Source organism: Takifugu rubripes, chromosome 13 (genome assembly GCF_901000725.2).
Source record: "Takifugu rubripes chromosome 13, fTakRub1.2, whole genome shotgun sequence".
NCBI classification, from domain to species: Eukaryota; Metazoa; Chordata; class Actinopteri; order Tetraodontiformes; family Tetraodontidae; genus Takifugu; species Takifugu rubripes.
The window spans coordinates 15,783,507-15,811,449 of NC_042297.1; the positions used below are offsets into that span (position 1 = coordinate 15,783,507).

The following is a 27,943-nucleotide window of genomic DNA, read 5'->3' on the forward strand; positions in this document are numbered from 1 at the left end:
ATGCCTCAATATACTGAGAGATTAGAGGCGCCAACTGCTGTTTGCTGGACTTTTCATCCCGTTGCTTTAGCAAATGCTTAATTTAGCAGGGTACACATACTATTGATACAGATACCCACCGGGATGTATAACAGATTTTTTTTAAAATATTTTTTAAATAATGCGTTTTGACATTAAAATGTCACAGTTCACTTGCAAATATATGTGAGTTTATTGGGAGAATTTTCAGACCCCAGCATATTTTGCTATCTTCTCTTGTTTAATCTTATCAGTCTGCATTCCTCCAGTCGTCATACCTCAGAATGAAATGGTGAAAATTTTAGAAATAGGTGCAAATCCATTTTTGTTATTGGATATGTTAAACTTCTATTTTTAAATATTCCATTTACTTAAATTTCCAGACCTTTTGCTACGACACAACAACTTTAGTTTTGGAGGATCTTCCATTTTTCATATTTTGAGATTCTTCTACGTCTTGATTGGAATCCATCTGTGGTAAATTCAATAAAGCGGATGTGATTCCATAGCTGATGATGCATAGCACAGTAAAACCAGGCCATGAAGTCAAAAGAACTGCCTTCAGAGCACAGACAGGACTGTCAAGGCTCAGATCCTGGGGAGACTGAAAAAAATCTCCAAAGAGCACAGGGGTCTCCATCATTCTGGAATGGAAGGAGATAAGTCATCCCAGGGCTGGCTGTCCAACCAAATAGCAATTTGAAAGAAAATGTCTTGGTAAGAGACATGACTAAGAACCTGATGGTCACTGACAGAGCCCCAAAGGTCTTGTGTGCAAATGGGTGACAGTTCCATGTGTGCAGGATCTCTGGAGCTCTAGAGATTTCCGAAAGGTCAAGTGTCATTAAGGCATTCCACGAATCTGAGCTTTATGGCAGAGTACTGGTAGCCAGATGGAATCACTCCTCATTAGAAGAGGTAAAAGCCTTACTATCCTGTGGCCTTAAAGAGCTTTTCAAAGCCTAAAGAAAGCTACTTTGAAGCAGTGTCACTCTGTAGGGGTCTTTTCTTAACCCTGGCAGGGACACTAACTAGGTCCACACTTGGTCCAAAACGTGGTCCAGAGCACTTAACCACAAAATGTGCTAAAGGTTCACCTTTTAACAAGATTACCTGTGGCACACTGCCAAGACAATGGCAGAGTGACTTGAGGACAACTTTGTGATTGTCCTTAAGCACCACCATGAGAGAACTGATCTGACCTCATGTGCCTGTCTGGGAAAGGCCTTGAAAACGTCTGTCAACTATACTTATTCTAAATCTAACCTTGCCCTGATCTAACCTAGCAGCCTGAGAGCATTTTAAGAGAATGGCAGTGTATTTTCAGATCCAGATGTACAAAGCTTGTGGCATCATTCCCAAGAACACTGCCAAAGGAGCTTTAGCAAAGGAAAGTCTGAATACTTAGGTCAATTCAAGAATTTAGTTTTTATCCTTAAAGAAATGTACACATAAGGATCTCTCTCTCAAAGTATTAAATACTGTATATGGGAGTCCGTTCCAACATTGTTTACAGAAGAGGATGTGTAAAATCCAAAGTGTGCCGACTGCTTTTCCTCAGTAAGTTTCAGCCGCAACATTCGTCCTTCCGTACGACCTGGCATGCCTCGACCCCCCGCGGCCCGGAGAGAAAGTGGGCTCCGCTTCCACTGCTTGGCGAAGAAAATCATCTCCAGCCGTCGCTTTGTGCGGTCTGCCAAACTGGTTGCTGTGGAAGAAAAAAATCCCACCTCTGTGCGGCGACCCTTCACTAGACCACAAGACCCCCCCTTCCCAAACCTGCCTGTCGCCTGGTTGTTCAAATAATCCCCTCTGCGCGTCATGGTAATTTGAGAATGGACAGGGAAGTGGGTGAATGTGAGTGCATCTGCAGAGGTGATTAGGAGACAGTGGTAAACCTGTGAATCCTGGTATTAGCACTGGTTACGGCTTCTCAGAGCTGAAGATCTTTAGGATCAAAAGTTTGACTCAGGTTTGCCAACATGTGAACACGTTTGCGGGTAGTTTACGTCGGGTCTTACACAAGATCAGATTTGTCTAATTTGCTTGGATGCGACTTTAATCCCATTTATGTATACTGTGTCCGCGCTGATTGATTGGTGTGACATAACGCACTCCTCCCCTGATGAGAAGAATTGCATCGATCAGCTTTTCGGGGGGAGAAACGAAACGCCCACAGAGTTAGCCCTCCCTTTTTTTTCAAGTTAACGTCCAATCCTCTTTCACAGTTCAAGTTTTTTAAGGAACTATTTAAGCGGTCCACATTCCCAATCGAATCTATTATATCACCTTTTAGAGAGGGGGCTCTGCCTTTGGGGCTCTGATTCCTTCCGCTCTCAAACTTTCCTGAACAGCCAGTCACAAGTTGAATTTTCACCCGGAGTCATCGTGAAATGTCTGTCATGAATAAATTAACAACAACGTGCTGGACAAACTTTTATGGCGACCGCCGTAATAAGCAGATGCTCTTTGTTTTACGCTGCTTACACAAGTCGGCAACCAGCGGGACGTTTGGGGTCGCCAGAGAAGAACCCCTTCCCGAAAGACTGATCACGTCAACGGATGCGACTAAAAAAAGGTTACCAAAGACCCTGGCTGAGATGCCCGGACCCGGCACCATTTCCAATTTGTTTGAGTTCTTCTGGAGAGACGGCTTTAGCAGAATCCATGAAATCCAGGTAAGGTTGTGAGGTTTTTATTTCCTTTCCTATAAAATATCTTCTCTATCACGTCTTTGAGGGGGGGGAAATCTCCCTCCTCCCTGTTTTCTCCTAAAATAGATACAAAATGTTTTCTTGAAAAACTGAACTGGATACATATGCGCAAATGGCACAAATGGCTGTTGCGTAAAAGCGCATCAGCAGTTTCGTCACGGGGTCAGCTTTTCTCTGCCCAAAACTCTAGTCTGGGAGTCTCCTAATAACTGTGAATATGTTCTTCTTTTACAAAATGAGGTCCCAGGTTTTGGAATGTTTTGTCTTTTAAAACGGTTAAATCGTGATTTGTCACATTCCAGAGAGAAAAAAACGTGTCGGTTAACGAATAACGAGGAGAAATCTGAACCGGTTACTTTCTGCCGCTGCTTTTGCACGTGAAACATCAAAACAAAAGTGTATTTAAAGCAACGCAACATGCAAAACGGCGACAAGTGTTTTGTATGAGTGATTCCTAATTTTAAAATCCAGAATCATTTTTTCCGTCTCCTCTTCATAATTGTAATACTCTAATTATTGATTTCGCAACTAGCTAATGTAAAGGTGAAATTTTCTTCTTGGACCGCAGCATAAGTAGTTGCTCATCATAAAAAGGTTCCATTTAAAAAAAAACAAAAAAACACTCCCAACATTTCTGTCAATTAATGAATATATTTCTTCAGACATTAAGACAATTTTTTTAAAGTGATTTTTGCATTGTAATTTTAGATAATGTCGCGCCTCTCTTGCAGATAGAGCACAGTAAGATGTACGGCAAAATTTTCAAGTCCCGGTTTGGGCCCCAGCTGGTTGTCTCCGTGGCTGACCGTGACCTTGTAGCTGAGGTGCTGAGGGCTGAGGGTGTGGCCCCTCAGAGAGCCAACATGGAGTCATGGCATGAGTACCGAGACATGAGGAGACGTTCCACCGGCCTCATCTCTGCGTGAGTCTTCTGCAACCTTTTGGCCTTGCCGCCTAAATAGTGACCGTTTAACCATTTGCGGGTTTCCCTGAATGTCACTGTCTCACATCTTGTGTTTTGTATTTCAGTGAAGGAGAAGACTGGCTGAGGATGCGGAGTGTGCTCAGACAGCTTATAATGCGTCCACGTGATGTGGCAGTCTTCTCTGATGATGTCAGCGAAGTGGTTGATGACCTGATCAAGAGAATTGTGTGTCTACGCAGCCAGAGCTCTGATGGGACAACCATCTGCAACATCAATGACCTCTTCTTTAAATATGCCATGGAAGGTCGGCAACATCTAGTTTTGCTTGCAAATTGCCATCCATAGTGAGATTTTTTCCCCCGGTTAAGGAGTTTTGTATAAAACTACAAACCCCAGAGACGTTGAGAGAGCAGCAAAAGTTTAGCCACACAGAAAAAGCAACTGTTTTTTTGAACATTTGCCTTTTTTTGTGCCTCTGCAGGTATAGCTGCCATTTTGTATGAGTGCAGACTGGGCTGTCTCTCCCAAAAGATTCCCCAGGAAACTGAAGATTACATTGACGCACTGCACCTCATGTTCAGCTCTTTTAAGACGACCATGTATGCTGGCGCCATCCCCAAGTGGCTTCGACCGGTCTTCCCCAAACCGTGGGAGGAGTTCTGTGACTCCTGGGATGGACTTTTCCGATTTAGTGAGTGGCTGATCTCGTGTTGACTTAAGCAGTCGTTCTGGTAACCGCAGTTCAAGAAAACTACAAAGACTTTTTACCTCAAATGAAAAAAGGCGACGTTCCTTTCGGCCACAGAGCAGTTTAACGAGGTTCTAAAGCTAAATATGCAAGCCACAGGTTATTGTCTGCTCAGTCTTGTTTTCTAAAATTGTTTCAGTAGATACCAAAACTTTTGAAAAGGAATTTCTTATAGCTGAAAACAAGATTTAGATTTGCATGATAAGCATAGATGTTTCGATAACAGGCTGAAACCAACAGAATGGAATCTTGCTTTGCATATAAATCTCTACTGCTGTACCAGAGGGTTCTGGGAATATTGGCTACCTCATTATGTAACAAGCTCTTTATTTTCTTTTCTTCCATACCAACTATTCATCCCTCCCTCTTCTGTCTCAATCCTAGGCTGTGTTCATGTTGATAAGAGGCTCAAACAAATTGAATCCCAGCTGCAACGTGGAGAGAAGGTGACGGGAGGTTTACTCACATACATGCTTGTTGCCAAGGAGATGAGCGTCGAGGAGATTTACGCTAATGTGACAGAGATGCTACTAGCCGGCGTTGACACGGTGCGTTTGGGGTTATTAATCCACCTGGGGTCGGGGGGGGTATTAGGAGCGGGGAGCTCCAAGATGTTTTCCACTCGATTAAAAAACCGTGTTACATTTTAAAGGAACATTTTTATAATATAAGAGCTGTGCTCTCACCTTAGTACAGACTTATCACACCTCATACAAACCATTTCAGGCGTAAATTTAAGGGTCTAAACATATCCATCTAATGGGGAAAAAGTCTCTTTGGAAACCCAAACTTTAAAAATCTTTCCAGGATGCATCTGTGGATGTGGCTGCAAACTCCACAGTTCCTGCCTAATTTGTATGGGGCAATGTCAGACCAATGAGAGTTATGGGTTGAGAGCCTTTTGTTCTTAGCCAGGGGCCATGGAATAAAAGGGTGTGTGTGTTTTTATTGAACTTGTTGGAACGGCCACTTCCTGGTAGGGGGTGGACTCAGACCCGGCATTACCTGACCCTGTGGCTCATATGCCTTCTCTCTGTGCACACAAGAGCTGTCAAGACACATTAGCAACAGCCAGAGTTGTAGCCAGCACAAGGCAGAAGTGAAATGAGATGGAGGGGTTTCGGTCTGACTGATGCTGCCATGATTACTAAGCTGGTGTCATAAGCATGGTTACTCAGAAAAGAAGAGCAGAATTTGGGAATGTGGGAGGATAAGAGGCAGTAGAAGGGAATCCTTTCCAGAGGCCACTGCATGTCTTCTCTCTGTGTGCCTTAATTTAATTTTCTGTCCAACGAGGCATCTGAAATTGATTTTGTGCAATTTCTAATAAATTAAACGTGTAAACATTTAGCACAAAGTAATACGCAACATGCTTGTGTGTTGGCAAAGTTTTTAACAATACAAACTGGTTTTTATAATCAATTTCTCCTCCTATGTTATAGGTTTATATTTATCCCCTGAGAGTTCAGATAAATAACACACTAATGTAATTAATAATGCTCCATGGCTGAGTGCATCTACTTAAGGTAGATATGTTGACTGTCTTCAAAAGAACGGATTAAATGCCGGGAGTGCAGCTGTCCTTGTCTGCCGTCTCAGTTAAGCACGTGGGTTTGGTCTCTCTGCTGTGAAATACCACTCGCTGCTTTTCCAAAACCTTATGCAACAGCATGGAAACACCTGCGTCGGCTTGCACTACACTCCCACTGGAGCAAAGATTTTTTTTAATAAGGGAAATGAATAATAGTGTAATGAAGGTCTTGTTTAACGAATAAGAATCTAATTATAATCGTATCTATTTTAGACGTCGTTCACCCTCTCCTGGGCCAGCTACCTGTTAGCCCGGCATCCTGATGTACAACAACAAATCCACGCAGAGGTGATGAGGGTTCTGGGATCTGAAAAAGTCGCTACAGCTGAAGATGTCCAGCATCTTCCCTTCATCAGAGGGCTCGTCAAAGAGACTCTCAGGTACATGCCGCGTAGATTTGGGGGAAATGTTCGGTGTAATATGCCCACTTGGCAAAGCTTTTTCCGTATGTTTTACTCTATTTACTTATCTTACAATTTAGCACAGTAGCAGAGATTAATGCGAAGCACTGCTGAATAACACTCTTTGTTTGCTCCTTCCTGGGAGCAGGCTCTTCCCAGTTCTCCCAGGCAATGGTCGAATTACGCAGGATGACATGGTGCTGGGCGGATATTTCATCCCCAAAGGGGTAAGACTGATACAGACATAATAGATTTGAGTGAACAGCATGCATGTGCAGAAGGAAATGAAAAAAAAGTGACACTGTATCTTCCAGAATGCGTTGACATAATGACATATGATCCTGTTACCCTCAAAGTATCTCTCATTCAGATGTACAGTAGCCCAGCTGCCTTTATTATGCAACTGACTTTTTACAAACCATTTTTGTTAGACTCAGCTGGCCCTGTGTCACTACTCCACGTCTTTGGATGATGAGAATTTCCCCAGTTCGTTAGAATTCAGGCCGGATCGCTGGATACGTAAACATTCCTCAGATCGTCTTGACAACTTTGGCTCCATTCCATTTGGCTACGGCATCCGGAGCTGCATAGGCAAAAGAATAGCAGAACTGGAGATGCACCTCGCTCTCATAAGGGTAGGACATCAATCTTTTCTTCAAATCTCTCCAAGATGTCTTCAAGCCTTTTTAGATATGCATCACATATAGAAGGATTTCTTGAAAAATCTGTTTAGTTTTGATTTGAAACGAAAGTGCAAATCTAATGACAGTCAGAGTGACATATCTGTGTTTTTACTCTTTGGGCAGATCATCCAGAAGTTCCACGTTTGCGTGTCTCCTCTAACGACTGACGTCAAGGCCAAAACACATGGCTTGCTCTGCCCCGGGGCTCCAATTAACCTGCAATTCATCGACCGGGAAATCTAGACACACATTTTGTAATTTGAAGTTATGTCTTTTTGGTGCTGTTGCATTGTCTTTAAAACACCGTTCACCATTAGATTGTAGCGTCTGAGCAGAGACAGACATTTTACTCTGGTTTTATTCATGTTCTCCCGCTTGTTTGTGTGCAGGGATGCTGCATAATGTGTTAATGTGATGTAGTGCTCGTACAAAAGTAAGAGCTATTTGTGTATGGTTATTAATTGTACCTTGTGATGCACACTGCCTTTTGGTCTTGCTTTTTGAAATTGTGAATAGATTGTGTTGGACTGTTTATTTTCATTTCGCATGTGTGTAAAGGGAGTACCAACAGTAAAACCTACAGTCACTGTAGTGTTTCCTCTTATGTTTGAGAAAGTAACTGACAGGGTTGAGGGGTAACTATGAATGTATGATTGAAAATAGTCTGTTTTAAGTGGTACAGTGTTTATATTTTTTTGGATATCATTGAAGTTTTAAATGTAATGGGCTAAAAATAAATCACGTGCAATTGAAAAAGACCTACGATTACCGATTCCAATAAATACAATGGAAATACAGAACATTTTCTTCAGTAAAGAGATGTCACTTTATACTAATGATAAAAGCAACACTTTTGTTTTCCCTCCCATTTTTCATGAGCTGAACTCTTTCTATGTTCACAAAAGGCCTAAATCTTTCAAATATTCCCAAATCGGTCTGAATCTGTGTTAGTGAGTTTTTGAGATAGTCCGTCCACGTCACTTGATCAAGCGTGGCGTATTAGGATGCTGATTGAACAGCATTATCATCGCACATGACCACCAATTGCCTCATGTAGCGCAACACATCTCTGTAACCTCTTTGGAGATGGCTCATGACAGAGAAATGAACTTCACTTCTCAGGCAACAGTTCTGGTAGACATTCCTGCATTCAGCATGCCACGTGCAGTCTTCCTCAAAACTTCTGTGGCACGGTGATGTGTTGTCAAACTGCACATTTTTATAGTGGCCTTTTTGTTGCAACCTAAGGCACACCTGTGCGATAATCTTGAGGTCTAATCAGGCTGTTGATATTCCACGCCTGTGAGGCGGATGGATTATCCCAGCAACAGAGAAGTCAAATTATCAAATCAAACTTTATCTAAAAGGCACATTTCATACAAATCTGCAACACAAAGGGCCTTACAGAGGGTGACAATGCTCCTGCCCCCACAAATATGCACACAGAGATACAGTTAGAATACACAATCACACACATAAGCATGCAAAACATACGCAGATAATCATATACACAGGAACACACACTCAACCCCTGCACATAAAATAGTTCTCCCTCAAGAGACATAGCTGAGCACTGAGACCTGAACTGAGGAAGAAGCTACCTTTTGGGTCACCAAAGTCCCCCAACAGACCTCACCCCCACCCAGGAAGACAAGATGCTCCACGCCAAGGTGCAATGCTCTCAAAGAGCTGTTGCATGGGAAAGAAACCCCATCGATAGACCAGAGACACTTGGGTGGTCTGCTAAGGAAACACTGGAGCTAAAAACCCATGGAAGGAGAAGGGTATAATAAGAACAAAGGTATAACAGTAGAATTCGATTTAAAAAAAATAAAATTTAAAAGTAAGACAATAGGGCGAAGTTTACCACAGTAACATAGACCACAGCAGGTAAAACTAAGGCTAAAAACTAAGGGCATAAAAAAGGAAAATAAGAGCACAAATATAAAAAGTAGTAATGGAGAAATCAAATCTTCACAATAAATTAAGGTGTATAAAAGCCAAACATGTTAAGTCAGTTAAAAGATGGGTCTTGAGCTTCTTTTGAAAACATCAACAGTTGGCCCTGAGGTTCTTTGGCAGGCTGTTCCATAACCGTGGGCTATAACGACCGAGTGCCACCTCCCTGTTTGTTTTAGAGCTAACTAGTGGTGTAGCTAAAAGGCCAATACCAGAGAACCCCTGGGTCCACGAGGGTTGATAAGGTAAAAGAAGGTCAGATAGGGAATAAGACCCAAGAATGTTGACACACTTAAAAACTAACAAAAGAACCTTAAAATCAATCCTGAAATGCACAGGGAGCCAGTGCAGTGATTTTAAAACTGTTGTAATGTGCTTCCGCCCTCTGGTCCGCGTCAGCATTTGTCTGGCTGAGTTTTGTAATAATTGTAAATTCTAAATACACTTTTTGGGAAGCCCAGTGCGTAGGCCATTACAGTAATCTATGGCTCAACACAAAAGCATGTATAAGCACCTCCCTGCTGATGTGACAGATGATTTATGCTCATTATTGCACATTTAGACAGATATGTGAAGAATATTTGAGAGAAATACACCTTTTGTACAAACAGAAAAAGTTGTTTGAGTTCAGCTCATGAAAAATGGGAGCCAGAACAAAGGCACATTTATATTTTTGTTGAGCGTTTTTAGATTGATGTATGGTTGCCATTGAAGTCTAGTACTTTTCACCAGACCATTGTGTTTTTATGGATTGTGACTGTAATCATCTGTTTTACAATGTTTACAAGAAGAGAAATAATGTGGTGGATTGTAGCATTATAGGAAGGTCACACTGGTTTGCATGGCAGAAAGTAAAAATATTTTATATATTTATTCCATATATATATTTATTTCAAAAGACTTTTGTCCAGTCAACATGATAAACAATTAAAAAATATTAAATATTTTAAGACTGGGTTTAGTTTGACCTTAACAGGTTACAAATTACCCTGGCAAAAGATTATTTATTATTATAAATTTTAAAAAGTAAAAAAAATTGGCATCTTTCATGTGCACATCTCTAGGAATCACAATGTAGTTACCCAGAGCTGTCAGTGATATCTTTGACTGTTGCATAAATTATAATTTACATTGTCTTCTACTTTAAAATATATATAATCAAGATATTTTGTAAAATAAATAATGTGTAATAATTAAATAATGTGGGAGCATTGTATGCTGATGTGACATTAATCTTCACTTTCACAAATATCACTTTGTGCATAGAAGTATTATTAAAATTAACGATACCTAATAATACATTACTAATTATTATTCGGTTTGCGTAGGGCTACGTTCACAATAATATTTTTTTTCAAGCATACACCGCAATTTTTGTTAGGAAGGCAAATCTGTAGCATATTGTAGAATATTTGTTTTCCCTCTTTCCATTTTTAAAATAATTGAATAACAATTCGATTAAACACCCAACACCTTATGGCGACCAATAAATTAGACTCAATTTACAAGCGATGGTCGAAGAGACTCTCGCGAGATTTAGCTCACGAGAAAACAAACGGAAGTAAATAGTTACTATGGCATGATCAGCGAGTCAGTGGGTAAGGTAGCAAGTGCGGCGCAAAAGCTCCAGCATTTTCACATAAAAGGCTCATTTTCAAACTGTTCTAATTAATTTCGTATATGTTGAAATTGAGTTAATGCTCCTCGTATGTACCTTAAGAAAAGATGCATTTAAAACATTGAAGAGTCGTTTAGAAAGTGTGGCCTTGAATACGTATGCTAACGTAGCTAATCTCCTGCAATCGCTGCCGCGGATGAGAAGCTAACTTCGTAGCATAGACCACGAGTGGCTAGTTGCTTTTAGGTCAGCAGATATTCGCAATTTACAACGCCACACAAGTGTTACATCTGGCCTTAAAAGAAGAAAAGGTCGTATTGGTCTAAAATGATAATTGAAAACCTCGATGCCTTAAAAACATGGCTGTCTGACACCCTCGAGCCTATGTAAGTAATATTAGCTTAGCAACACACCCAAACATTTCACGTTGCATCGGTTGCCATTCGAAGTGATTAAAAATCACGTATATATCTACATTATTTGTATGATAATCTGTTTCATATTTGGTTTGAATTGCAGTTGTGATGCAGACCCTTCTGCTCTGGCTAAATATGTCGTTGCCCTTGTAAAGAAAGACAAAAGTGAAAAGGAACTTAAAGCCCTGTGTATAGATCAGTTGGATGTATTCCTTCAGAAAGGTAAAAAAAAAAATCCTTTTATTCAAGAAAACTGTATTTTGCAGCGACGTCATTTGGTCTGTACAGTTAAAGCACATTTTAAAGTTTGCTTACTCTCTTCCAGAGACCCAACCATTTGTGGATGGGCTGTTTGAAGCCATCTTAAACAAAAGCTATATGCCACAAACAGAGCTGCCATCCTCAGTGGCCAAAATGGAAAAAGATGAACAGAAAAAAGACGAGGTAACCTTCTGATATGATGTTCAAATATCATGCTAGTTTGCTCACAGATGTGGTTGTTTCTGCAAAGTATGGAATTGTTTTCAAGGCTTTTGGCTCAGTCTGTATTCATGTTTTGCTTTTCTGTGTTCCTAGCCTAATCGCGAGGAAGAGAGGGAGAAGAAGTTTTCTCGTCGACTGAATCACAGTCCTCAGTTAAGCTCTCGCTACAGAGATGGCAGGTATGTGTAGGTGTCTGTTTTGCAGTCACACGTTTAACTTGCATTTTTTGGCTAATAATAATTCCTTCGGCTGCTCAAATTTAAAGGAGAGGAGATGATCGTAAGAGAGACGATCGCCCAAGGAAGAGGGAATATGACCGGAACCCAGTAAGGAGGGACTCTTATCGTGACCGCTACAATCGCAGGAGAGGGCGCAGCCGCAGTTACAGCCGAAGCCGCAGTCGCAGCTGGAGCAAAGATCGCATGCGTGAGCGCGACAGGGAGAGGGAAAGAGAAAGAGATAACAGTAGGAGCCACTCGCAGAGTAGAACTCGGTCCAGAAGTAGGGGTAAGAATTTAATAAAATATATTCATTTCAAGCTTCCTTCACATGGTTGCCCATAAGAGTTCAACCTTAGGTTAAAATAAATCAAACTTAGGTTTTAAAAGTCAATCTTTGACTTTGTTTTGATGATGTCTGTTGAAACATTGTACTGACAAGTTTGCAAAAAACAACCCACGAGTTAATTTACTGTTCGTATTTGATTTGCAGAACGAGAATCTGGGAAATTAAAGTATGAGCAGGATCAAAGGGCTGAGAGCAGCGATGGCTACACCCCAGCACCACTGGTCTCCACAGCAACCACGTCACATTTCCCTGTGCCAACTCTGAGCAGCACCATTACAGTCGTTGCGCCCACCCATCATCATAACAACACATCTGAGAGCTGGTCAGATTTCCACCCTGATCATCCTGTGGATCATGTTCCGTTTGTGAGGGCGCCTCCTCCTCAACAGAGGAAGCGATGCCGGGACTATGATGGTGATCATTCAGTTCTCTCTTCATTTAAAGTGCATTTAAATGGAGTATTGATTGGTCTTGTTTTGTTCTTTAGAAAAGGGCTTATGCATGAGAGGAGACATGTGTCCATTTGATCATGGAAGTGACCCGGTTGTAGTGGAGGATGTCAATCTGCCCAATATAATGTCCTTCCAACCACCACCACAAATCCCAGGTGTGGAGCCACCTCCGCCCCCAGGCCTCCCACCACCGCCACCACCACCTCTCATGAATGCCCCTCCTGTAAACCTCCGGCCTCCTGTGCCCCCACCCTGTGCCCTCCCACCTAGCCTTCCACCTGTTCAAGGTAGGAATTCAGATGATATTTTTTCTTTAGACTTTGGGTTTGATTTTTTTGTTTTATCAGCTAAAAAAAAAAACCCTTGCAATGTGTAACAGTGGGAAAACAGACCAAATTATTTATTGTTGTTGTTGGTGTTAATATACTCAACACAGCATCAGTTATGAGATGTCTTTTGTATTTTGTCGTCCCACACAGGTCCCCCTCCCCCCCTTCCTCCATTACAACCGTCAGGTATGGATGCTCCTCCCAATTCCATTACCAGCACTGTTCCCACCATTGTCACTTCTGGTATTCGGTGCTCACTTCCCCATGCCTCATTGCCAATGTTCAGTTCTGGTTAGTGTCTTCCTTACATAAATTGTTGCATTAACAAATCACTATTAATGTAATTTACCATTTTAATTTATTTTTTGCTGTCTCCTAACCAGATACATATGATAATGATGGATACAATCCCGAAGCTCCCAGTATCACCAACACTTCCAGACCACTATACCGCCATCGTGTCAACGCCCAGAGGCCAAATCTTATAGGCCTTACAATGGGAGACGTAGACCAGCCACAAAGAGGTATTACATTTCACAACTAATGTGCTAATCTGAGCCAAATTGGGCATTTTAAAATGTTTATCTGTTATTTAGGTAAGCAAGAGCAAGGCTGTCGCTGTTGTCATTCCTGCTTTTCTTTTCTGAAAAGCTGCAGTGTGAAAACTGACCTGTCACTGTTCCCCTGTTAACAGGGAAGATTCCAAACAACAGTATGAGGATTGTTATGGAGTCCGACTCCAGAAAGAGGTTACCTCCTCACGATGGTGGAATCCCTATCAAAAAACCTCGGTTTGACAAGTGAGGGACCGCTGTCGTCAAACAGACCCTTCAATCTTCTTTTAGGAATACCATTTGCACTGAAATGATCTTTTCTCTCCTCTGCATAGACCCAATTTCAATAAACCCAACCACCAGGGCTACCACAAGAGACTTCCTTTCTCTCTAAACACCAAGCTGCTGGTCCGGCAAATTCCCCCTCTGCTCAACAACATCAGCAAACTCAATGAACATTTCAGCAAGTTTGGAACCATCGTCAACCTGCAGGTCAGTAATTCTTTTTTATTGAAGATGATTTGTACAGCTGTACACCACTTACCAACAAAGAGAAATGCTTTATGGTTTTAATTGATTTTTTATGTCCCATTGTAACTTTTTTTTTTTTTAAAAAGGTGGCCTACCAGAATGACGGAGAAGCGGCATTGATCCAATTTGCCTCTCCCGATGAGGCCAGGCGGGCTATCCAAAGCACAGAGGCTGTCCTTAATAACCGTTTCATAAGCGTGCACTGGTTTCGTGACAATGGGAATGACGGTCAAGGTCATTCACAGTTACAGCTTCGGACGCAGCCTGTCACGGTAATCATTTTTTATTCTACGGGGTTCTTTTAGTGCTTAAAATGTAACTACCAGTTGCCATAATATTTCATTAAGGTTAACTGAATGGAATCAAATAGTGTAAATTGCATTTAAGATTTCAAATTGTCATTAAATTAGGCATTGAAATGTGATTGTGGAGGACAGTAGTTCGCAACATTTTTTCAAACATTTGCCTTGCTTGAAAACATCGAAAGGTCGTCTTGAAATACACTCAGAATAACTCAGATTCAGCAAAAGCTTGAATATTATGTACATACAAATCAATAATAAAACCACTGCTCATTATTAGTATTATTATTATATAGTATATACACTATATAATTGGCAAATATCTTATTTCTTTCTTATAAACTAATGGGAAAACCTAAGTAAAATGGTCGCCTTCACAGTTTTTTAAACCACTAGCTTCACACTATTACTCTTTATCAACATTTGCGGCTTGTATATTTTCTGGAAAAAAATGTCCAAAAACTTTGCCAAGTACCAGAAGAAGCAAAAAGTTCTTTTGCTAAAAGTTAATGTCAGTTCCTCCTGTCAATATCAATTCCTTGAGTTTTTTCAGCAGTTGGTGTGGACTTGCAGATTCTTTGGATTTTATTGGTAGTCCTGTCACAAACTCGTCCGTACTCGTGTTGAAAAATAGTTTACATGTTCTTTACAGTTCCGCTGGCGCTCTTCAATGACGCTTTTTAGCTGGTTGGAAGTAAAATTGGCGCCATCTGCTGGAAGTAACGCCACGCATCATAATGATGGCGTTTTGCACGATATATAAAAAAAAAAAAATCAAATGTGGATTATGTCCAGTTTCTTCAGAATTACTCAGGTCTGATGTGGTGTAGTCTTTGTTCTCACAGCAGCCCCCGGCCACATCTTTGAAGCAGTCTGTCAAAGATCGCCTGGGACCCCTTCTCACTGTAAACTCTGAGCCCTCCCAAGGTTCCACTATCGCCTCTCAAGTATGCATGTGTCCTTTTTGACAAGTATCTCTCCAGATCTGCATTAGGTGTAGATAAACACAGATTCTTTTCTCTTTTTTTTTAAAAAACTCTTTGTTGCAGAATCCTTCGAAAACATCAGTGAAGGAGCGTTTAGGTTTCTCGACTAAACCAGCAGCTCCAGTTGAAAAGGTGAGTGGAGCATTGACCCCCCACCCCACCCCAAAAGTCCCGGTACTCTAATTTAAAACCTTAAATGGTTTTGCCGCTTTTCACTTTTAGGTCTTTTCCTCATCGATGGGGCTTACAAAGACTGTGTACAACCCTGCAGCAATAACAGCAGCTCAGAACAGCTCAGAGGAAGCCCTGAAGAAGAAGCTGGTAAGACGAGAGGAAAACGTGACATGTTTCCATCCTCAGAAGTAAATGCATTGCCTAATCATTACCCTTCCACATTCTTAGGAAGCTCTAAAGCTACAGCAGGATGTCAAGAAGAAGAAGCAGGAAATACTGGAGAAAAACATTGAGACCCAGAAGGTAATTTAGTCCGGCATAGAGAATTACGGATTAACAAATCGGTTACGGATGCACAATTTAGCTGTCATGCATATTTGTTTGGACTATAAAGCAGCCAGTGTTGCCAACTCTCCAATTCTGCATGGCAACTGTTTTTATTGTCAAATGCTCCTAGTGGCAACTTTATTAACTGAAACTTCAAGCAAAAAATTCAACAACATTCAAGTTTTATTTTTACTTGTCTGTAGTTGACTCAGATCAAGTTGTGCAGTGAGAATATATATGAAGTAATATGCGTTTATACGAGTTAAAATGAACCAAATCTTTGCATGTGTTTGACAATAAAAGTGTGTATAAATGCATGTCAACAGGTCATGTGTTGGAATAAAGCTGTTGTAGTCGAGATTACTGTAAAGTGGCTTAGACACTCAAGTCTTTGTGAGTTGTGTGTGGGAGTAAAAGCTAGCCGTGTTGACATGTGCAGTCATTTCCATGGAGTTAAATGTGACTCAAAATGCCGAAGGTTAATTAAATTCTTTGTTCCTTATCTTTGCAGCTCCTTCTGTCCAAACTAGAGAAAAACAAAGGAATGAAGGCTGAAGATAAAGCCAAGTGCATGAAAACCTTGAGCATGTTGATAAAGAGCATCTCCAAACTGCAAGACGAGATAAAGGGAGTGTCAAGCAGCAACAGCCAACAGCGTACTGCCAAGAGCAAAGCACAGGTTTTTACATTTCTCTATCAGTAGATCACAATGTGTGTGTTTTTAGATTTGCTTTTGTGTTGCTCATCCTTTAGTACCCTGAGTTTTGATCTGTCTGTGATGGTGATTTAATATTTAGGCACAGAAGGAACTGCTGGATGCTGAGCTGGATCTATACAAGAAGTCTCAGGCTGGAGAGGACACTGCAATGCTAAAGCTTCAGTATACACAGCTGCAAATCGAGGTAATGGCTTCATACACCTTCTGTGCACTTCCCATGTCACCGAGTTGTGTTTTAACAAGTTTTTCTTTAAGAAATCAGTAAAATTAAGCTCCAACTTTGTGTTTTGTGTCTTTGTTTTTGTTTTGTTTTTCACACAGGCAGCTAAAAGGGGAATCCTGGCACCAGGACGTGGCCGGGGTCTCTTTACCCGGGGGCGTGGCTCTGCCAGGGGAAGGGCATCCAGAGGGCGAGGAAGAGGCGCACCAGTTCATGCAGTCGTGGACCATCGCCCACGAGCGTTGCAGATTTCTGGCTTTGTTGACTCGGACCGTGTTGACTTGTTGCCACATTTTGCTGTAAGTCAAGTTCCTGCTTGATTTAAAAAAAAAAAATAAAAAAAAATGACATTGCAGGTTTATGTCTACGGATAAACCACAAAGACCTTTGATGGAAAGAAGCAGTTGGAGACTGTGTTTCCACTGTTGAAGTGAACAGCTGTGATAGTTTGGCAAAGTTTGGATTAAAATGAACACTATAGATGGAATGTTAAAAAGAGTCACTTGTTCTTTTTTTCATACTTTTGAAGCAATTTGGAGAGATAGAAGATTGCCAGATTGATGAAAACAACCTGTCTGCAGTGGTCACTTACAAGTCAAGAGCTGAGGCAGAACAGGTGAGTCCACTCCGACTCACATATGGAGTATATTAACCACTGTAATACCGCAGCGTATGAAAATACACATTTTAATCCAGTTTTATACATTTCCACATTTCTTGTCAAGCTTGCACATGTTCACATATTTCAGACGTGTTAATTGTTTGTTGTCCTTGCCCTGCCTGTTATTTTTCCATCTAAAAGGCGGCTGTTTACGGCGTGAGGTTCAAAAACCAGACTTTAAGCCTGGCGTGGCACAAGGCAGCCATGACTCGCAGTCCAGCAGATGCTGATGAGGGAGAACAAGAGAAGGATGAGGTTTGTAGACCTTCATTGTGCTGTTGTTCATTTCAGGCAAACGTACAGTTGTGTCTTAGTTTTGGTGAATACTTGTGTAAATATTCGTGAGATTTAACCCTCCCATTGTGATTCATTCGGAGAACACAAGAGGGAGCCGTGTTACATCCGGGGATGGGCCAGAATAGCTTTCCATCTTAGTGCGTGCAGCGGCACAGAAAATTGATTCCAATTTAAGGAAAATATCAATTCTTTAACTTGCTGCTTCGCAATTATTCCTGCTTTTGTTCACTTTACACTCATCTGTATTGATACTAGATAGTTTTTCTCTCCACTTCTTTCACTTTCCAGTATCAGGAAGAGTCTTTGAGTGACGACGCATTGTTGCAAGACGATGACGAGGAGGAGGACGACAATGAGCCTCGCTCGTGGCGCAGATGAAGAGCAACCTGACGCCCTTTGCCTGGTTGCATTGCTTCAGGAGTCGAGCAACAATCCGGCAACTTTCTTACCTTAGAGCTTGTTACTAAACCAACAGGGCGCATTACACTTGGCTAGATATCTTTCCCTCACAAATGTGTAACTAGCAGAAGAAATGTGCGATTTTGAAATTCATTTTAATAATTTAATGATGTTGAACTTTTTTAATGCTCTTAATGTAGAAATAGTTTTTTTTTCCCCTCCTATGTTGGTTCACAAAACACAAATGTTTGTCCTGACACTTCGACAAAGCTTGATGGATCGTCAGATTTAAGCAACAAACCTGTGTTGTATTTTGATTGGATTATAAACTGTAGCTTTTGCTGAGAAGTATTAGTTTAACTGATTTAAATGCTCATATGTATATATTTTATGTCTTGGCTTCACTTTGGATTGTAAAAAAAAAAAAATAAAGAATTGAAATGGTCAGAAACTATCCTGCCAAAAAAACAAAAAAAACTATGGCAGTGAGTTAAAAAAAAAAAAAAAAACACCAAAGGGGTGCAAAAAAGAGACCATTTCAAAACAACAAAACCAACTTTTTCCCCTAAAGAGCAAACTTCCTACACTTTCCTGCTATATGTTCCTGGTGATCAACATATTTTATTTTTTTTAAAAGTCAAATTCCTGTGAAATGCTGAAACCTTTCTCTTTTGTCTGGTGCAGGGTGAATCTGAAGGGCAGTCGCTTGGGTGGACCGGTGCTTTCCTGGGGACCGGAGGCTTCCTGCAGTCAGAGAGCTGAGAAGAGTACTGGACTCTTTTGCCCCTTCAAAAGTGTTCAATGTTTTATCAATGTGTGACTTTAAAACATGTTTCTATATTTGCCGAAGCATTAAAATGTAGTTGGACCATCTTGTTTCCTCTTTCTGATGCTGATTCAAGATTAGTTTGAGCCTCGTGTTTAAAATCTCAGGTTTGTGAACAGTTGTGGGTTTCAGTTGAAAATAGATGGTTAAAATATGTTGATGGTGGGGGTGAGGTGCAAAATAGGGCATCTTACAGTATTTAGGACTTGCTTCCCTTTGTTTCCTTTTCAGGCATGACTTCGAGTGAGTGAAATCTGTCTTAGTTTTCTCAGCACCCTCAGTTACGTCACGGGGAAAATACCTGTAAAAATGTAGCTTGACAACCGGAGAGTCTTTAAAATCTCACCCAATAATTGAATCTTGTACAGATTTCTTTTCTAAAACGTGGGTTAGAGTGACCTCTGTCGGTCCACCAGCCCCCCTCTGCTTTCTACGCGAGGTGTTTTGGTGAAAGGATTTTTGGTTTCTGTTGGTTTCCCCCTGCAGAGAGGCTCTCCGCGTCACGGCTCCCACAATCCCCCAGCACAGGAAAGGACAGGACAAATAACCCAATCAGTGTCCGCCTGGTTCAACATTCCTGAGACGCCCCCCCGTTGCCTGTCACGCTTGCAGAGATAATTGTGAGAAATCAGAGTTTCTCCTGCCGTGGATCAGCCGTTTATCATCCGTGTGATCTCGTTCCCCCTCTGCTGAAAACCCACCTCCCCTCATCCCTCTCTGTCTCAGCATGGGAGTGTTAAATGCCCCCTCGCTCTCCCTCATTTACCTACCGTAGTGCCACCTCACAGGCATCATTTTGGTGCCACGCACCTGTTTTTTTTTTTTTAACTTTTTAATGTTTCTCATTGGCACTTTGTTGGGTCCCCTGCACAAATAACCCTGTTAAGAGAGCAAAACTGCCCCCTCCCACGTTGCCACGACAGCAGCGTGCCAGAGCCCGGTCCGTCTCTGCGGATGTCCCGGTGGGATGAGGATGTGAAAACGCTCCGGAAATATGAACTAACAAGTTTACAGCACCGCTGTCATCCATTATAGAAATCTATACTCACTGTTTGGTGTCCGAGTGACAAATGAGGGGGACATTTTGGAATGAGCTGCAATATTATGGTCTGCTGCGCGGCCTTGGCCGACGTGAGCACACTTTACAACACTTTGTGTATTTCCTGTCTGTCACAGAAAATGATTGTAGTATTTCAGAAGCCGTCCCCGCCCCAGGGGCCTCCAAAAGTCGGTCATAAGGATACGGAACCAGCAAGAAAATGCACAACATCCCTATCTTGTGATGTATTTATTCAGTGTGATTTGAATATCATCTCAGCGTTTTCGCTGCCGGATGGAGATTATAGCCAATTACCACCGAACAAATCTGGACGAATACTGAGTACCAACGTCACCCTAATGGAAGGATCATCTGTAATGATCATATTTTGGTCAGCTGCTGGATGTTAGGATGAATGTGTATATTAAAAAAAGGGTTTTTTATTTCAAATCAACAGTGACCCCCGCCTCCCGCAACATGCTGCTCTCTGCTTCTGTGCCCCCATCGCTTCGGTGCCAGTTCTCTGTAAAGTCATTAATATTTGATGTGATCACGGGCCTCCATAAGCAAATTTCAGTCCCTAGCAAGTTGAGCCAAAGCATGATTAATTTAGTATTTATACCCTGACAACCCTTTAAACAACACAGGGGCCCCCAGCCACAAGGCAGAGTCTGAAACAAAACTAGCAGCCCCTAAATCATAATCAGCATTCAAAATGATTTCTCTTTGGGGATGATATTTCTTTCTTTTTTTCATAAGTGTGTAAAGTGGAGAGTCCTAGCTTTGATGCTTGGCAGGTAGAGGTTGTTTTTGTTGTTGTTGCATAAAATAAATCCTTGTATCTCAGCTGCAAGGCTAAAATGAGTTTGCTCTAAAGAAAAAAAAAAAAAACTCCAGAAAATGCTGCTGCGTTCAACATAATACTAAAGCCCCTTAACCTACTGACCACCAAGACAACCTTGCTGGTAGAGAAACTCCATCAATAAATCAAAACATGGCTGCCCTTGACCTGCAAATCACAGATCTTTGATATGAAGGCTTCTGCACCTCATATATTAAACAGGCACAGAGGAGGTGAAGACAAGGGCTATTTCTGGGCCCATTCATATTCCTGTCCATGGCCTGACCACAAAGCTGCTTCATTTTTGCCATTTTAATCTGACGGGTGACGTGTCAGCGGATCAGCAGCCATGGTCGGTCCAGCAGAGAGGAAACACGCGGACAAAAGAAGAACATTTTATTAGATTTTCTGGCCACCTTCATAATTTCTCCATTTTAATCTGACATTCCAGGCAGAAATATTTCCTATATCATTTTTGCCCTCCAACTATCCCATTGGGATCCTGCAGCGTGACCCTGATGTGAAAAAGCGCTTCCTTTCATTGTTTTGCCAATTGTGGCCAGAGAAAACCTGGTGCAAATTCAAAGATGAGCTGCACATCATATTGATGTAAAGATGTTAAAGCTATAAAGAGCACGGGTTTTGGCTGAGGTGTGTGCTGGGATGTTTACACTCTTTATTCCCTATCCCTAGTTGCCCTCTCCATGTGTGTCTGTGCACGTGCGTGTCCTTAGTGTACACCATTCGCAATCCAGTTAGGCTACACACACGCCATTAAAGGTAGATTAAAGGTAATCTCTGCACAGACACGCTGGTCACAGCAGGCCCCGCCCTCTGCCCTCACCCCACTCATTGATTGGTGGAGTGATTTGCAGCATGTAATCAAATGCTCTGTGACAAGCTGTAACTGAGGTTAAAGACGGCAATTTAATTATGTGTCAGAGGTCACATTAAGGGCTGACCCCTGACCTACGACCACAGGGGCGTCTGATTAGTGGCAACCTTGTGTTATTTCTGTAAAGTGAGCTGAATTACACCAGTGCACAATAACAGGAGGCCCGTGTGCAAACTTGGGGGGGGGCTGAAAATGCAAGTTAAATATCTTCTCGTGTCTGGGAAATGATCACAGCCTTTACAGACAACGATTTATAGGAAATGCCTGGGGAAAATGTTGACGCACAAATTCGATTTGTGTTTATCTGACAAGACCATTTCAATTAAAACTGGAATTAAGCCACAGATTTGGAAAGACATTTGGTAAAAATTTCTTTTTATTAGTCCAAAAACAGTCAGTCACAATTACAAGCTATTATTGCAATTAAAACCTCGCAAACAAAATCTATTTAAGTTTGATGCAGTAGATTAACTATCAATAATAGATACAGTAAATGCTGGATAACACGTGAGTCCTGAACTGGGCTTCTGCATCGTAACGTAAACACAGAGATAGTTCTCTCATGACCAAGGGGATGTTCTGCCGATGATTCCTGTAAGGTGCTGATGTTCTCAGAAGACCTCACCTCAGATGACCCAAACGACTGACAGCCTGTGGTCAAGCTTATTTTAGCACAGACGTATATAGAATCTCAGATCCTTCGGATTATTTAACAGGACTACGTTTAGAAAAAGCCAATTCTTCAATATACACTAAGGTTAGCTAACTGCACGCTCTTCTGTATGCTGTAATTTCCTTATGTAACCATATCTGAGTAGGAGGGTTCCAACAGAGTTACGAGTTGTCAGAATTCCAACATGCACAGCGTAGAAATAGAATCAAACTCATCAGCCAGCTGATTAAACACAACATAAAAGTTCGGCCCGTAAACGAGGCTCTGGTCCTGCAGAGGAATCGTGCTTCTCGGCATGTTGCAGGTTTGTGCAGCTGCAGCCCTCCTGCTGCTTTCTCCCCCCCGAAAACCTCTTTAATAATTACTCACGTGCATCACTTATTACTATTACTGACTAAAAGAAATGCATCTCGCCCTTTTTTTACGATCCTGTGAAAGAGTACAAAGTCGTTTTGTTGTGTCATTAGGCTCCTGGGTCCCAGCCCCTGTGTTGGTGCCTGTAGCCAGCCCCGTATGCAAATGATAGGGCAATTGTAGAAATACAAATATGTACCCACGGTCCACGCACCCTAATGGCCTCCCTCCCTCTGCTCAATGGCTCATTTAGATATCTGCTTGGTTTATTATGTGAATAAGTCACGCCTGGCTTGTTACGACCCTCTAGGTTCCTGTTTCTGCTGCGTAGCTGAGATGTGTGGCGCTCAATTAGGCTGCCTGGTTCGCTGCGTTAACCCTTTCCGCCAGATAAGCATATTTGTCCTCCTCCCTGCAGCCTGATGGGGTTGGTACAGTATAAGGGTGGTGGTACCCGGGGGGTGGGGCGGGGGTCCAGCCTGGGATCAAAAGATCAATCCTAATACAGTACCACTGAGATGACCTCTCAGATGTAACAAAGGTGCCATCTCTCACCCTTGGGGCCTCTTTGGGACCCTCCCACAACATGAACCGACCTGGTATCTTTAAATGAGCCGACTTGCCTGCCCTGGAGGTAATTGCATTAGTTTATCAACACCCGACACAATTTATTACAAGCTGGGGCACCGGTAGGATCCCATTGTTAATTTTCTCTGCTTGGTGGTGGGGAAAAAAAGAGGCCTTTGTGCTGAAAAAGTTGAAGGAACGCAGCAACACAGAGGTGAAATCCCACTTTTATTAACAAAGGTGCAAATCTGCTCTCATACCAGATGACTTATCCAGTATTGCTTTATATTAGATGACCTTGTGGTGTCAAATAATCCCTTAAAACTTTATATAACGCCAGCCTTAATGGATGCGTAAATCAGATTTCATTACGCTAAAACAATATTACCATTCCCACTCTCCGGTGCAGTTCTGTGGCCAGGGGCTGCCTCGTGCCTCCCTCACATCTGTATGTATTATGGATCTGTCTGAGGTAATAAACAGGCCCTGCTCTTATTTCTTCTTCCTGCTATCATTATTCCTCTCCCCTCAGATGGATTACAGCCCACTGTGCAACATGTAGATGAGTGGCTCCTCTGATTGCCTTATGGCGATCAGACTTTGCATATTTACTGCTCATGAATCACTGTACACAGAAAACCCCACTGCGACGTATTCCGAGGCCCCTCCCCCGCCGCTCCAGCGTTGCTCTTTTATACTTCCTCTGTCATTCAGCTTCATGTTCCCTCCTCTTTCAGCTGTCTCTCTCTCTCTCCCTCTCGACCGTCCCTGGGCCTTGATCCTGCTCCGTGTGCACTCCCAGCTGGTTAATTAAAGCATGTATTATTAATACCGCCATGTCTTTGTCCATCCTTCTTCCCTGTTCTTATGACTGCTACATTAAGTTTAAATTGTTTCGCTGTAATTCCCTTTTAATGCTCCTGTTATAATCAGTGTTTCTGGGGCTCGTGCACAAAAGAGGGCGAGTCGGTGTCTGACATCACTCTAATGTAGTGTTTGATGTGTGGCTTGCAGACTGCAGGCCCTGTAATTAGATCTGCTTTACAAGTCAAATGTACATATAAGGGCCAATCTGCAAAAGATGCGATTCATAAAAGAAAGTTGGCAGATGTGGTTGCTGTCCTGGCGATGTCTCCGAAGGGCCCAGAGGAATGCTCATCGCCCCTTATGGCCTAATTCTAACAGCTATCCATTCCCCCGTGAAAGCTGATCATAACCCTGAGTAGAACATCTGTGTGATTTGTGTCGGATTTTGACATTTGAAGACTCGTGATCGTCTTTTTTCCGCTGTTTTAAAGGGCTTCCCTGCGAAAAGGTGAGCTGGAGTAGCATCGGCTCGTTTCCCTGCTGAAGCTCGTGAAGTCGGTGCTTTTGCGATACGTTCGGCGATTGCAAGCGGACAAAACTGGCCGTCCCTGCGCCCAGTTTAGCAAATGAAGTTCTGAGCACTACACATCTGTCTCCTGTCCTCCTCTGCCGGTACGGTCTAATGAAATGGCGCCGATGCGTTGCCATTCATCAGTCACAGAGTGATTGGTCCACCGTTATTGATTCGAGCAGGCCAATTGGCTGGGAGGGTGCTGTAAACTGCGCGGTTTCAAACCCGCATAATTCATAGTCACATGATGGCTGTGGAATGAGATGGTAAGTGGCAGAATGAGCGTAGCGACAATAGATGAAGGGGACAAATATAATCTGGCAGATGGACGGGCTGGGGATTGGATTGGCAGTTTTTGATGTCCTCAAAGCGATTATCGGGGCGGGGATGATTAGTGGCCCTGTAAAGTGAGTGGAGGGTGGGGTTTATTTCCTCCCTGTATCCGGGCTCCGTCTACGCCAAGACAGATGTTTTGCATGAGTAATGATGCGGCGACGATGCCCGAGCGAGGCCATGTCGCAACTAGGTAACAGGGGCGGAGGAGCGGGGCCCCGGTAATATCGTAAAACAGTGTTTAAATATTTTAATTTCATTTGTCAGAGGGGCCCCTCCTTTGCACTCCATTACCCTGCCAACCATCCTTCATCAGCTGAACGAGTGCATTATTCATTAGCACTAATTATTTTCACATAACGTCTGCCCCGATATATTTAACCTCCACATTACACCCGGGATAATGGCCTTGTAAAATTGAATAGAGAGAAAGATGTGGAGTTGGAAAGCTCATTTAAGGAGCATAAGAGAGCGAGGGAAAGAGTTAGACTGGTGCAGAAGGGTCTGTTTTTTGTGGTGTGTATATGGGGGTTGGGGGGGGGGGGTGGGGGGGTGAGAGTGTGAGTGTGAAGCACTTTGGGACATAAGCACCCAGAATTGATGGGACATTTGTTCCTGTCTGATTTGCATGGCAGGAGACGATTCTGGTGCTTCTCAGGCTGAAGCAACAAGGCATGCATGCAGGGGGGTCAGGGAGCTGAGATCGGCTGTCCTTGACCTGACACTTGACCTTAAGTGACCTCAGAAAGGGGACATATCCCGTCGGACCTCAGTGAAAACGCAGGTGGTTAGCGCTCAGTCAAAAAAAAGAAAGCGAGGACGGAGGAGGATCTTACCGTATTTCTGCGCTGGCTTTCTGCTGCAGGGAAAACGAACCTCCGCCCACAAACGCACAAGCACAGGCAGCGTTCAAGCGCATCAGGACAACTGCAAATTCAGGATGAAATGTTTTTGTTTTATGCCCAAATTGACCGACTTTTTTATTCATTTGACTTTCCTGGAAAGAAACCACAATATAAAGGGCAAGATCGCAGAAACCAAGACGTTAAAAAGTATATTTACCAGATTCGTGTGAAATAAGGACTTTCCCAGTGTGATTAGATAAAACATGTCCCCACTTTTTGTTACTCTTGCTCTCAGATTTCCAGAGTAATGTTGCAGCCCGGCGCCTCTCCAGGCTATGTTAGCGACTGCTTTGTATGCTTGATGCTGGGTAATTGTGCTTCATTTTGACGAGGCGGGAAAAAAAAAAATCTTGTACGCCCAGAAGGCAGCGCTGGCAATGTGTAAAATATCTGTCTCTCTGACATTTAGATTTGCCTTTTAAAGATGACATTTTTCAAAAGTGGCGTTTCTTCATATGTTTTCTAGAGGCGACAAAATTGTTCTTTGACAATTCCGCCTGTGTGTTGATACAAGTGTATAATTTATCCAGCTTGAAGCTGTTTTGTTTTCCTTGATAATATAGATTTTATTCCATGATGCACTTGAACCGTCACCGCCTGGCACTGTTATAAGTGTGTATTCAGCCAGACTTCCACACATGACTCTGGGTTTCTCTTACAAATGCAACAATTTAGAATTTGGAAACAGCTTAAAAAGCAAAAACTAGTGATTCTTGACAGGCAGAAATACCCTGACAGCTGTATCGTCTGGCGGAGAATGAACGGCGCTCTGAATGCACACGTTACTGCGTATTTTGCTCATCTTGGAACAACTCCTTTGAACCTCTGGAGATTTCCAATTACTGCGCTCTGCTGCCTCGCAACAGACCTTTATCCATTCTGCAAACGAGCGTGCTATCCCTAAATAATTTCCTCAACAAGGATGGCGCTGCACACCATGAAATATTTACAACTCAATTTTCCTGCTCTAGCCGACTTTAGAAAGATCCATAATTACATGATGATCCACAATGTAACTCATTTGGGGTACTTTGGGAAGCTGAGTTCTTTTCTTGGGTTAATGCTAAATCTGTTAGCGCATGTGGGAAAATGTATTTTAAAGAGGTTTTGGGACGATCTGGTTTAGTATTGATATCAGGGTCTGTTGCAATAATGGGCAGAGGTATGGAGAACAAGACAACACAACTATCCAAGATTTAAGATGATTTTGTTAAGAAAACAACATAAAGTGGCTGTAATGTGCTCTGAAAATGCTGGTTAGTCTCACCTCTGGATATACTCACCTATTTCTCTGTAATTGCGCAACAGTAGAACAATAAGAAGTAATAGAACAGCATTATAAAGCCACACAGGTGTAGATGGGGTTGGATTATGGCTCAGTGGTCAGAAATGTGGGGTTAAAGGTCACTCCATGTGCGGCCGCATCGATGCTCAGAAGGGGCATGCGTCAGGTATATTGGCGTTTCATAGCTAAGAAGAAAGGGTGTTTGTGCGCGATACGCAAGGTCATTTGGCTAACACGGTACTTAGATGGTCCATAAATGAGGATAAGTAAATTATCCGCACAGGACTTTACGTCACATTGTGTGCCGTAAGGGCCGCGCTTCACATTTCCTGCCCTATACTTGTCCAAGTTTATAACTTATAATACAATTTAGAAAGCCCTATCTCAAGGTTTTTTAGGAAAGTCGGCCATAAACTATCCCGTAACTACTGGATTTAAAACCAATAAAGTTAAATGGAACCAGTGACATTTTTAGTATTGCGCCGCTGTAAGTCAGCCCTGCAACGGCGTGTGTGTGAAGAGCAAAATGCCAAAACAGCCGTCAGTCACACGCCGCACGGCTCAATGAGGTTAATGACGCTGTTGTTATCCTGCGACGCCTGGTGATAACTGGAGCGCTGAAAGGTCAAAGTTGTCGTCTGTCTGTCTGTCCGTCCGTCCGTCCGTCCGTCCGTCCGTCCGTCCATCCATCCATCCATCCATCCATCCATCCATCCATCCATCCATCCATCCATCCATCCATCCATCCATCCATCCATCCATCTATCTATCTAT

At 42.4% G+C, this 27,943-nt stretch overlaps 2 protein-coding genes across 4 annotated transcripts; both read left to right on the top strand.

Annotated features, from left to right (window-relative positions):
• The first annotated feature begins 2,270 nt into the window (after window positions 1-2,270).
• cyp27c1 (cytochrome P450, family 27, subfamily C, polypeptide 1) lies at window positions 2,271-7,836 on the top strand. The gene is made up of 9 exons (XM_011610083.2): window positions 2,271-2,696; window positions 3,464-3,654; window positions 3,762-3,961; window positions 4,139-4,348; window positions 4,790-4,953; window positions 6,210-6,376; window positions 6,546-6,624; window positions 6,829-7,032; window positions 7,204-7,836. The coding sequence occupies exons 1-9, from the start codon at window positions 2,412-2,414 to the stop codon at window positions 7,321-7,323; spliced, it is 1,620 nt and encodes a 539-aa protein (XP_011608385.1). The 5' UTR covers window positions 2,271-2,411; the 3' UTR covers window positions 7,324-7,836.
• Window positions 7,837-10,598: 2,762 nt separating this feature from the next.
• rbm26 (RNA binding motif protein 26) lies at window positions 10,599-18,940 on the top strand. Of its 3 annotated transcripts, none has more exons than XM_011610084.2 (22): window positions 10,599-11,043; window positions 11,177-11,295; window positions 11,399-11,517; window positions 11,650-11,735; window positions 11,822-12,063; window positions 12,268-12,537; window positions 12,611-12,862; window positions 13,055-13,195; window positions 13,288-13,428; window positions 13,599-13,704; window positions 13,794-13,950; window positions 14,076-14,261; window positions 15,137-15,238; window positions 15,341-15,409; window positions 15,500-15,598; window positions 15,680-15,754; window positions 16,290-16,457; window positions 16,576-16,680; window positions 16,818-17,015; window positions 17,246-17,332; window positions 17,519-17,632; window positions 17,963-18,940. In XM_011610084.2, exons 1-22 carry the CDS (start codon window positions 10,985-10,987, stop codon window positions 18,050-18,052), a joined length of 2,985 nt encoding a protein of 994 aa, XP_011608386.1. In that variant the 5' UTR covers window positions 10,599-10,984; the 3' UTR covers window positions 18,053-18,940. The 3 variants fall into 3 exon arrangements, with proteins under 3 accessions (XP_011608386.1, XP_029702113.1, XP_029702114.1); XM_029846253.1 differs by having other exon boundaries at window positions 15,140-15,238; XM_029846254.1 differs by lacking the exon at window positions 15,137-15,238.
• The last annotated feature ends 9,003 nt before the right edge of the window (window positions 18,941-27,943 follow it).